The sequence below is a fragment of the Hippocampus zosterae genome, chromosome 2, assembly GCF_025434085.1.
Source record: "Hippocampus zosterae strain Florida chromosome 2, ASM2543408v3, whole genome shotgun sequence".
Lineage (NCBI taxonomy): Eukaryota > Metazoa > Chordata > Actinopteri > Syngnathiformes > Syngnathidae > Hippocampus > Hippocampus zosterae.
Window position 1 is genome coordinate 18,554,270 of NC_067452.1, and position 12,318 is coordinate 18,566,587.

At 43.6% G+C, this 12,318-nt stretch overlaps 2 protein-coding genes across 18 annotated transcripts in view; both read left to right on the forward strand.

The window, feature by feature from the left end:
• The window catches only part of mylz3 (myosin, light polypeptide 3, skeletal muscle), a 46,981-nt gene that overhangs the window by 34,118 nt on the left and 545 nt on the right, over positions 1-12,318 (forward strand). The window lies entirely within an intron of this gene.
• Positions 1-12,318, forward strand: part of LOC127595819 (microtubule-associated protein tau-like) — a 51,003-nt gene that overhangs the window by 23,850 nt on the left and 14,835 nt on the right. For 9 of the 17 annotated variants that reach the window (XM_052057677.1, XM_052057676.1, XM_052057678.1 and 6 more), the window contains exons 2-6: positions 3,955-4,009; positions 6,801-6,974; positions 7,190-7,264; positions 8,574-8,798; positions 10,321-11,985. In XM_052057677.1, coding sequence (XP_051913637.1) covers positions 6,842-6,974; positions 7,190-7,264; positions 8,574-8,798; positions 10,321-11,985 — 2,098 coding nt within the window. In that variant the 5' untranslated portion in view covers positions 3,955-4,009; positions 6,801-6,841. Of the gene's footprint in view, positions 1-3,954; positions 4,010-6,800; positions 6,975-7,160; positions 7,265-8,573; positions 8,809-10,320; positions 11,986-12,318 lie in introns of those variants that run through there. The other 8 variants (XM_052057687.1, XM_052057689.1, XM_052057692.1 and 5 more) reach the window with 4 other exon arrangements.

Sequence of the window (12,318 nt, forward strand, 5' to 3'; positions counted from 1 at the left end):
TCATGAAATTCAAATAAGAAAACCAAGTCAAAGTCAAGTCGGGGTATTATACAAGCAAGTCCCAAGTCCTAAAGCTATTATATTCTGTCATGTGACTTGAATTCTCCACCTCTGCCTTTCACTGCTACCCAAGATTAAAGGTCTAATGTTCACACAGCACACCAACCCACAATTCAAAGTGAGGAAAGCGGAACTACCGTCTAGCATGTGAAGAGCATCATTAATGTTTAACGTTACGCTGCTGTGCAAAGGTGTGGACAGTGACCGCTTTCTGTTTGTTTGAAGTGTGATCCTTCATGGCTGTCAGAGTGCAGGCCAAAGTGAGGCAAGGAGTGCACAGATGTGCTTGAGGTGAAAGAGACGAGAATAGAGGCTTGTCTTGTCTGTGAAATGTCTCACGACGGGTGATGGTACACGCAGGGGGTCATCAGTGAGGGAAAGTAACAAGGTAGATATGAATTGCTTTACTTAGACGGAAGTCAACCTCAAAATATTCTTGACAATAATAAGTTCTTGGCAGCCCTACAAGTCTAGACACGGAAATCTGAATAATATTGTGTTTGTGGAATAGGAGTTAAGCAGCAAAATCTACACGGTTTCAGCCATCTCAGTGGGCAGCCATTTTGCAGCCAATTGCCACTTTCTATCAACTGAACTGTCATCAGTTTCTCAGGGCTCAGGTAACGACCGGTCATTGCTCACTGGTTCTCTGAAGCTGAGACATGATTGGTTGTTACCTGGGCCCTGAACAACTATGACGTCGTTTTCAATTGACAGAAAGTGCCAAAATGGCCGCCTGCTAAGATGGCTAAAAATGGCTGGATTTTGCTCCACAAATGCAATAGGAATCGAAATGTTGTATTTAAACTAGCGCAGGTGCAGAGAACATATTCCTATGAAGAAAATTTGGGGGTCGACTTCCCCTTTAAGATTATTATTATTATTTTTTAGGTATCTGTAATCCTTCATTCATTCATTTCCAAACCGCTTTATCCTCACTAGGGTCGCGGGGGGTGCTGGAGCCTATCCCAGCTGTCTTCGGGCAGTAGGCGGGGGACACCCTGAATTGGTTGCCAGCCAATCGCAGGGCACATAGAGACGAACAACCATGCGCACTCACACTCACACCTAGGGGCAATTTAGCGTGTTCAATCAGCCTGCCATGCATGTCTTTGGAACGTGGGAAGAAACCGGAGTACCCGGAGAAAACCCACGCATGCCCGGGGAGAACATGCAAACTCCACACAGGGAGGCCGGAGCTGGAATTGAACCTCTGCACTGTGAAGTCGACGTGCTAACCACTGGATTACCGGGCCGCCCGGTATCTGCAATTTACATGTTTATTTTACTGATGACTGTTTTCTTTTACGACCCACATTTGAAAATAGATACTTTCTACTCCTTACTTTATCACGATATATTATTATTTTGCGCATAGAGATTTGCTTTTATTAGACCGTTATCAAAAAAAATGTATTGTCTGTGTGCAGTATATGTATATTTTTACCATTCTACATTTTATTGGCAGTACTTTTTTGGAACTTTAGTAAAGGAGTTGTACTTCCGTACTTCTACTTTTGCTTGCCGTTTTTACAGAAATATCTGTATTCCTCCTTGAGTGCCATGTGAGTACTTTTTCCACCTCTATTGTGCTGTTTTTCATAAAGAAAAAGTCAACGATAATTATTTTTTATTTGTTTATTTATATCATATACAATATGTTAAATTTTAATTTAGGATTTGGCTCAAATCAAAAGCTTCCCCACAAAACAAACACAAATTCTGCCCGTTGGCAGGCGAGGTTTATCAAGCTGCTCGGATTCATTTCCTGTGTCTCCAATGATCAAGTTAAATCTGAGGATTAGGCCAGTTCCCGAAAATCCAGCCCTCACCCCCACCCGAACCTTTGCTTGCTCCCCAAATCCTCGTGTGATATATACTTCAGGAGGTCAAAACTGGTGTCTAGATGGGGAGCAAAAATCAGCGTTCTTCCTTCCCAGGGATTTGGGAGGAAGTTTGTGTTTGTTTAATCTTGTCGTCATGCACTTTCAAACGTGCTTTGGAGTTAATGAGGAGGTGATAAGCCATTATCAGAATCGGAAACACACATGCGGAGGACGACTTTGCTCACAAATGTTCCATAAAAAGTGTCTTACTTTGCATTTGAAGATCATGTCATTTTTGAAGTAAATTTGGATGATATAGTACTGCTTTTCTATTTTGCCAAAACACCAGGAAACATCAAAATATTTGCCAAACTATTAACTCTGTTCTTTATTAACACTGTTAACCGCAGCAGGATACTCAGTGCACGACATCCTAGCGTTCCCAAAAGAGAGGAAACATGCAAATGTGTCTTATGCTTTAAATCATCACTTCTCAAACAGCCACAATTTTACAAATCATCAAAACAACTGCACAGTAGATTCTAAGCAGCTGGCAATCTGAGTGGTGACGCCTGTAATCACTGGGTAAACTGTTGGTCTTTTTCTTTTTTTTTTAAACCAAAATCTCTTTAGTAAAGTTGTAAAAGTACTCCAGGAATGTATCGCTGCCATAATGTGATTATTAATCCTTGAAAGTAAACTTGAGCACGGCGAGCTGTCCTTTTCCTGTTAAGGGATCATCAGTTGCCATCATTGCTACCTCAAGGTTGTAAAAGTCATTTTTTCGCGGGCTACATTGTATTTTTGGATTCTCTCAGGGGACAGTTATGACTGTGAAAATATTCTCTAACTAGTTTTTGATTAGGCAGCCCGGTAGTCCAGTGGTTAGCACGTCGGCTTCAAAGTGCAGAGGTTCAATTCCAGCTCCTCCCTGTGTGGAGTTTGCATGTTCTCCCCGGGCCTGCGTGGGTTTTCTCCGGATCCTCCGGTTTCCTCCCACATTCCAAAAACATGCATGGCAGGCTGATTGGACGCTCTAAATTGTCCATAGGTGTGAGTGTGAGTGCGAATGGTTGTTCGTTTCTGTGTGCCCTGTGATTGGCTGGCAACCGATTCAGGGTGTCCCCCGCCTACTGCCCGAAGACAGCTGGGATAGGCTCCAGCACCCCCCGCGACCCTAGTGAGGATCAAGCGGCTCGGAAGATGAATGAATAAATAAATAGTTTTTGATTATGAGACGGCACGGTGATCGACTAGTTAGCATGTCTGCCTCATATTGCAGAGGTGTAGGTTTCGATTCCGGCTCCGGCCTTCCTGTGTGGAGTTTGTATGTTCACCCTGTGCCCGTGTGGGTTTTGTCCGGGTACTCCAGTTTCCTCCCAGATTCCAAAAAACATGCACAGCAGGTTAATGGAACACTCCAAATTTTCCCTGGGTGTGATTGTGAGCGCGGAAGGTTGTTTGTCTCTGTGTGCCCTGCGATTGGTTGGCAACCAGTTCAGGGTGTACCTCACCTACTCCCCGATAACAGCTGACATAGACTCCAGCATGTCCGCGACCCTTTTGAGAATAAGCGAATTAGAAAATGGATAGATGGATGGCTGAATAGCATTGGATCATGTGATCAGTATTTGCTTGAAAGTTTAGATCTGAAGATAAGTTGGGCCTGAAACCAAAAAACAAGGTGACTGACTCACATTGGTTTCTCTGTATGGTCGTAATCAGTTAATATTAGCCACTTTATACATTTTTGCTATCCAGTTACAAGAGTTCTAAAAAAAGTTGCCAGACAATAGACAGACTTTCATGGAAGTGCCACAGATTCCAAATTTGCTGTCATAAACAACAACGATCGCTACAAAGTTAAATAGTCGGTCCACCAACATTGAGAAATGGGCAAGTGAGAATGAAGCTCAACCTTCTATTTAAATAATGTCTAGAATGTGCTAATTGTTTAAACAGTCTAAATTAGCCACCAAATGTACGTGTTGTGCTGCTGATGAGATCTTGTGCCGATTTCTGCAATTTTCCTAACATGCATTTCATGCTTTTGCTCTCCTCCTCTTAGAGCACATCCAAGCAGACGCTTCAGCAACGTCAGTGTCGGCAGCTCTTTGAGTCTGGTAAGCTCACATGTCACTTCAACAGCTTTTAATAAAATTTGGCTACTTGTGTATGTCATTGTAATTGCAAGTTGAGCCGGTGGATTTCTTTTCTTTTTTTTTGGGGGGGGGGGGGGGGGCTTGCTTTTGAGACATGTGGTATTATCTTGGCGCCTAGCAACTGCGAGGTGAGCCTGATTTAGACAAAAGTATACCTTTGATACCTTCTTGTTGCATCTATAAACATCAATCCTGTGTTCTTCCATCACGGTTTGGTTTGGGGCCGCCACAAAAAAGGACAAAATCCGACTTCAACGGACAGTTGGGACGGCGGAGAAAATCGTTAGCACCGCCCTACCCACTCTTGAGGACTTGCACACTGCAAGAATCAAGACAAGGGCACGGAAAATCCTCCTGGATCCCCCGCACCCTGCCCACCACCTTTTCCAGCCACTCCCCTCAGGCAGACGCTACAGATCCATGCGCACCAAATCCAGTAGATACTTAAACAGCTTCTTCCCTCTAGCCATTAACTCCTTAAACAGTCACTGACGTAGTCACTCTACTTGCACTACAAAATGGTACTACAAAACTACTGGTTACTCTAAAATGATTCAATGATTTTGTTGTTTACGATGATACTAGTGCAGCGTGTTCTACCGGAGACAAATTCCTTGTGTGTTCTACGTACTTGGCCAATAAAGATGATTCTGATTCTGATTTACAATTAAGTGTAAAGCTTTGTGAGGGTCTGTCACTGACTTGCCGCTTTTCGCTTGTTCCCAATCCTCCACAAATAGTAGACAATCGTATATGTTGTTCTTTTGTTTAGTTTTTTTTTTTAACACGTCACGAAGGGATTCCCTCCTCTCTGTATTCGTCACATGTGTTGTCAAGGAAATGCATCTGTTATTCATTAGGATGGCAACCTCCTATTAGTACCCACAGGAGTCTGCAAGTCTCGCACAAGCTCTCCTGGCACTTTGTCCTGCAGTTGAAGTTATTTTGGTCAGGACCATCGTCTGTATGGGCCGGGGGAAAAAAAATCTGGCCTGCTGCCAGATGGTATATATTGCACTACTTGGACCCATGACATGTCTCACTCACTTTTCCCATGACTCATTTAAGTGGCTGCCAGATTAGTCCTGCCATTCATGGAGACGGGAAGCTGAGGGCTCATGCTTGCAGAACAAGAAAATATTTATGACTAGCAGAAAGTGGTACTTTCCTGGAGTCTAATAACTTTAGGCTTTTGTTTAAAGTGCACAGCGGGAAATTATGTGCACGTGCGAGTGTCTAAGCACAGACATGCCTCTGAAAGGTCTTCTCTTTTTATCTATAGTTAAGAAACAACCAGTGTGTTTGCCTGACAGTGCCTGTGGGTTTGGCTTTGCACATGCATTTTGGGGCCATCAATTAAAGGCCTGCAGACATATAGGGCCACAGTGTGCATTGCAAACCCTCGGTATCAAAGATCTTGACGGCTGGAGATACTTTTGTTTGGAGACATCAGATGATGATTCAGAGTTTTAAAACAAACAATGCAGCAAGAGCTGGTCAAATGGAATGGAAGAATAATGACAGTATTGCCTTAGCACACCACCACACGAGAATTAAAACATAAACAATGATACATGTGACAACCATAAATAAATGCACCACCACCAAAATGAAGATCCAACCAGCAATTAGTGTTTTTATTGATGGATTAAAATAGATTGTCTCCCATTTGTCAGCAGAGGCCCGGCGCATCCAGTGACCTATTTCAGGATCCATAATATGGCGAAAGATCACTGTGGCTTGCCAGCATCAACCCCCCTTGCTGACCACAACAGCCTCTCCCTCCCTTTTGGCCTCCATTACCATGGGAACGCTGACATCATTGTGGGTGGAGCTAAGCGGCCAGAAGGAGCAGGCAGGCAGAATCCACCGGCCACCACACAAATCCAATTCATCTCTAATTTGCCTGTTTGGATAAAGCTTTCTAAACAAGAATGGTGCATACATTCAAAAGCGATCACAACATCAATCTTCCAAAATATATGTCAAATAACTTACCTGATTTGAACAAAGAATCAATCAAATTGTGTAAGTGGCGATGGTTGTGTGTGTATGATGACAATGCAGTACTGCAAATAAGACATCAGTGGTCCAATGAAGCTGCAGCAAAGCACTGCTATAAGTTGGCTTGGCAGATCTAAGGTCGATCTACAATTGAGGTTACTCAAAAGCTGCACAAATAACTTTTGAAATGATCAAATGTCTAACAAAATAAGTGAAGGATACTCTCCAGAAATCCCTGAGCAATCTGCTTCACACACACACACACACACACACACACAGGATTAAAGTAAGGTTGGCCTACTGAGATACACTGCCAGAGATTCCCCGCTAAATAGATGGTGACATTCCAATGTCGGCAACACTTTGTGGAGACATAACAAGTGACCCAGATCAGGGTGGAGCTGAGGGGGAGGGAGGTGAGGTTGGATTAAGGACATGGCGGGGCAGGAAGGTAAGGTTGAGCACAGTAATGGGTGGGTGAGGGGCATGCGTGTGCAGAAACCAAAGGAGGCCACCTACCTGTCTGCCTGTCTGTCTGCTGAATCATGTGGAACGCTCAGTTGAGTGCGAGATCAGGTCATATTAGCGATATGATGGTGGAGACCATTTCTTCCATGGCAACAGTTGGAATGTCTTATCATATACGATAACGCTCTTGCCGAATTGAGTCTTGTTCATCTATTCTGCACAATTATTTGAGGTGAACTCATTCTTACAAGCCTCAATCAGTCTGTTTCCCCCTTGGCAGGTGAACCATCCCCTCCCCGGTGACCCAGCAGGCAGGCAGGCATGGCAGACAGTCGGCAGCCAGAGGACCGCTGGGCCTCCAACGGCCAAGAAAACGGCGAGAATGGCTACTCAGCCTACAGCTACGAGGAGAACGGATTCCACGGTGGGGCAGCTGCGCAACCCAATACAGCAGGTATGAAGGTGGTTTGTTTGCAACCTTGCATTGGAGCTGTGTCTGTGGCTATATGTGCTTGGTTGTGTCGCGCAATCACTGATGTTAAGTGTCTCATGTCACCCGCTCGTGGAAACCGAGAGAATGTTAGGATGCGCACCTCCGCACAGCCTTTTCAATGACTTCCCCACTCCCATGTCTTGTCAGTGTGTGTGTCTCTCTCTCTCCCTCCACAGTGGATGATTCAGCCAATTTGCCTCCCTCCCCTCCTCCCTCTCCATCCGCTGAGCAGATGGGGCCAGCGGCGCAAGGTATACCCAGTGCACACTTGTAGGCTACTCTGACCATCCGCACGGTTGCGTGATTGGTGGTGAGGGTAAACGGAAGAATAAGAACACAGATCAGCCACTACCCCTCTTCCCCTCTTATCTTTGACCGACGTGCTTTGTTGTCTGCTCCATGTCAAACCCGAGATGCTTACACTTTGGTCCATTAGTACACAGCTTTCCTTCTGTGATACCTTCATGGTGTCTCCAGGAGCAAGTAATACTTTCCCAACCATTTCCATGTTGCATGGTGTCATGCAATCAACTGAATCTGCGATCCTGAGAGTTTGTGCTTGTAAACTCAACTATGACACACAACACATTGGAATTGAATATCTCAATGCATCATATAAAACTGCAGACGAAGATGTAAATCCAAATGCTCAGAAATTCATGGGCACAGGAATTTATACACATTTCGTAGGAACAACACAATACCCCTCACTACATCAGCGTCACAACTTTTTGTAATCATATTTAAAGGGTACATAAAATAGTTTGCTGTAATAAAATAAGGAATTATAATACAGTTATCCACGCTATTTCGCGCTGCGTTTATTGCGGATTCGGTGCATCGCGGATTTTTTCAAACATATTCATTATATTGTTGGGGGGTTTTTTTTCATATACATGGAGTACAGTACTGTATAAGTTGCTCTATGTGACCCGCTGTTGTTTTGCAGCTTCTCACGGTCTGTTTGCGGACTTGGAAAGAGAAAATTTTGACCTCTATATGTTAATTGGTTGCTACTTCGCGGATTTTTGTTTATCGCGGGTGGTTTTGGTCCCCATTATCCGCGATAAACGAGGGATTATTGTCATAATTAATAGTTAGACAAATTGTGATTTGATCTGACTTTGGATAAGAGGCCTTAATTGTTCACGAGTCAATCGCAGGACACATACAGTTTAAACAAAGAACCATTTACATTTACTATTGAAATTAACATTTTTTTCATGTGGGAGAAAGTCGAAGTACTTGGAGAAAAAAAAAACAGGCAAGCACGGGTATAATATGCAAACCCGACAGAGGAGACGGTCAGAGAATAGCCCTGAAGCTTCGAACTGCCAGGCAGACATATGAGCCGTTCACAAACCGTGCTGCAAAACTGCCTACGTCTCCTTTAATTCTGGTTTCTACATACAATAAAAATAGATTTTATTTTTTTAAACACATTCTACACATGCCATTTTTAGTATCGACTCATTGCATCACATCATAGTCTTGTTAACTCATGTAACCCTAGTTCCCTCCATGTCTCACCCACCTGCCCCGATCCCCTTGTTTGAGAAGATAAAGTAGAACCTGCCAGTGTCCTGCAACAGCAGGATGAGGCTGAGGATGAGGAGGAGGAAGTTGCCGTTTGCCAGGAGGATTTGACATGTGAGCAAGGGGGCATCCTACTCTTAGAGCAGAAACATTTGGTAGCAGAAGCGCAGGTTTTGAGCCGCGAGCAAGCTCAAACACCTGAGGCGCTCAATGGAGGAAGTCATCACAGGGATCATAGCCCTTCAAAAGGTTTGTCAGGGTGCAAAAGTGCAAAGGACTTCTTCTGTACGAGTGTGTGAGTGCGAGTGCATGTGCGTGATTAAGAAAGCACATTCTGAATATTTTCTTGCACAGAATTTCTTGCTTCCTGCAGCTTTGTTGCGCTTCAATCCAAAAGCTTGTCCATCTTGTTTTGTGCTTTTCAGCAGTTTCTTTTGCTTTTACATAGACTGTTGTTGGACTTTAGTACCAACCATCTGTTGGTTGACAATGGCTGTACTTTGTGTTGCCAGCTACATTGCAAATGCAATTACCATTTGCCACACTGTACACGTGCGTTTGTGCGGAACGTTGATGTGCAGTCCAAGGAACTCTGACTTGTGTGGTTGAAATGTATCATCGTCTTCATTGCATCTTAAAGCAATGAGTAATTGCAACTTCCTATTGATACAGTTGAACTGTGAACTGCATCTACTAGGGGTCGAATGACTTTTGATTTTTTTTTTTCTTTGCAGTCACCACTTGGGGAATGATCGTCCAGCCAACTTTGACTAGTTGATGACGTCAGTGATATTTAATATGAGTCATCAACTCTTCAAACACAATCACTCTCCCTGTCAACCTCGGTTGCACAGGCCCCACTCCCAAATTAATTTGTCCATTCACTTTCAGACACCCGCTCATGAAATTACATTCAGATATCTTCATCGAAAATCTTCTCGAACGGCAGTTTATGGAACACTACTATAGGGTCTGTACTCGCTAAGCCACAGTATGTAAAGTATGAATTATCAATATACGGGTCTGTTTAGAAAAAAAAAGACCAGTCGAAAACATCTACTAACTTTTGTGTTGCTTGCTTTTGTTCAATGAGCAACTAAATAGGGGTTGCTTTGAGCAAAGGCAGGGATCCTCTGAGCGAAGGCGTGGTTCCTCTGGCAGAAAAAAAAAGTCATTAGTCAATCTGGTGACCAGTGGTTTTGCTGTTAGGTTAGCTAATCCTAAATGTTATGTGATAAATGTTTGCTGCACAAACATGAACCTGAAAGAACCATCCATTTTCATTTATTTTTTATTTTTATTGTTTATTCGAAAGGGACAATGCACATTAATGAACACTGGTACAATACCTGCGTAAATATGCTGAGGTTAGCATACAGCTAATCCAGAGCACAAAAACAAGCAGTTGTCCTCTGTCAAAACACATCTTATGAATAATAAGAAAAATAAAGAACAAGCATTTTAATATAGCCAGGGAAACCTTAATATCAAGCAACGTTTTGGTCATCCCACATGTATTACAAGAGGAATTTATTCATAACCGTGCTCCCTTACTTTTTGTCATCTAACATCATGCATCTCATGCCTTCATTTCAGTTGTGCACAAAAGCGTAGCTGCTGTGGTCTTCCCGTTGCAATGCAGCGTGTGTTTGGAGAGCTACTGCTTCTGTGTGCACAAAGCCTTGGCTTGGCTGCGGTGATCCAGCTTTTGTGGATGCTGCTTTAGTTAACGTGACTACACAAAGATGCACAGTGTCCTCCAAACTTGCAGCCCAACTCGAAGAAAAGAGCAGCTTGGAGTCCTGCGGCCATGCAGAAAAGGACGCAGCAAAGGAAAACAAAGAGAAAACAGTCTTAGTGATCAAGTCAATTCCAGAATATGGCGCCGAGGCAACGGCTGATACGTTTGTAGGCTTGGCCTCGAAAATCTACTTTGAATTTCTCACATCAGAAATGGGACAAAGTGAAAATGAAGTGAATGGACAGAATTGTTCAGTCACAGGAAGCTTTGACAAACGTGTGGATAGAAGCTACTTGGTGATGCCTTCATCTGATGTCATCACAATATTACCTGATGAGCAACCAAGAACCGACTGTGAAACATTGAACCTGGCAAGCACCCTTCCTTATCGCACACTGCAGAAGACGGAGACTGTTGACACTAGACCAAAGTCCAGACCCCAAAATGTGGCTTCTCTGGTGGGGAAATCTTTAGCCAAGCTCACACTTGGAGAGCAGACTTTAATATCGGTGAGTGAAGAAAAACACCTGGAGGACCCGGGCAGCTGTGTCTTTAAAGAATACTCTGGACCAATGCCTTCTCCGGCTGACAAGCCAAGTCCTGAGGACATTTCTTCCAATTGTCTCCCTTTGATGGATTTTCAAGTAGACTACCTTGGAGCTGCCGAAGTTGAAGATGATCAAAAATTACAAGATAATAACATGTCTAATCTTGGTATATCGCAAAAATCACCTTTACGGTCAAAGATACTGGAAAAGGCTGTGACGAGCGCAACAAAACCGGATCGCCTCAGAATCCCTATGACAAGTCCAAAAGACAGACCAACCGAGTTTCATTTGGGGAGCAATCTACCTGGTGACATAAAAATACACACAATTCCTGAAGTAGACATTGAAAAAGACCCTTCAAGAGAAGCTTCTCCTGTCCCACCAGGCAGTTCCTTCACATTTACATCGACAGAAACTGAAAGTGAGGTCCCCCTGACTCTGACCTCACCCAAAAGCCTCGATGATGCGTCCCGAGAAGCACAACTTTCTGAAGAGAAGGCAAGGGATATCTCAGCTGAGACCGTTGCAAAAAGCAAGCGTGGTGGGATGAACAGGGGGCAGATAGCGAAACCTGAACATGCAAAAGACTGCAAGAAGTTGCTCAGTGATCCCAGGACACCTGCAAGGTCAGAAACAAGAGAAAAGGAAGATATCCCCAAGGCCCTAAAGCCCTCTAATGGAATAAGTACACTCTACTTACAGAAAGTCTCACCAAAGCCACAATTTCTCTCTCCAGTCATAATTATACCTCAGGCACAAGTGCAAGAAGAGGATGACGTAGAGGTTGTAGAAGAAATCATATATGCTGATGGGCCTGTGCTCCCCAAAGTGGATCAGGATGAGCCAGAACTGCTGAAAGTGGGCCCGGTGGTCCAGGGAAATAGCAGTGTTGGGCAACCAAAGAGAGATTTTCACAGTCCCTTTGCATTCTCTGACGATGACCAACTGCTGCAGTTGGTCATCGAGAAGATGGTTAGTTCAGATGATCCAACTGAACTCAAAGAGGAGAAGGGAACTGGTGTGCGGGATGACATGTCCTCTATGGAGATAGGTCAGAAGGTCGAAGACACCACTCAAGCTCTTAATGATGGAGCTCCAGTGGACATCTCCATCTGTGACACAGACAATAGCTGGATTGATTCAAAAGGTACCCAGAATTCATATTTTATGGTGTACAGTGGAACCTCTAAGGTCAAAACGCCCACTGAACGACCCCCCTTGCACACTTACTAAACGACTATTGTAAACTACAGAAAATGTTGGAGTTACAGAGTCAAACTGTTGCCATCATACTGTACTCGTCACCCTATATAGGCCTTTGTAGATTGCAGTTTTACAATATCAGTATACAATTGTAAAAACAACCATTTTTAGATAGTACAACATGAAGTAAAACACTTAAAATAACGAATACATTTGAAGATGTAATGCCAAGGTGTTTCAATATGAGAATCGGTCTTTTCGGTTCACATTCCAATTC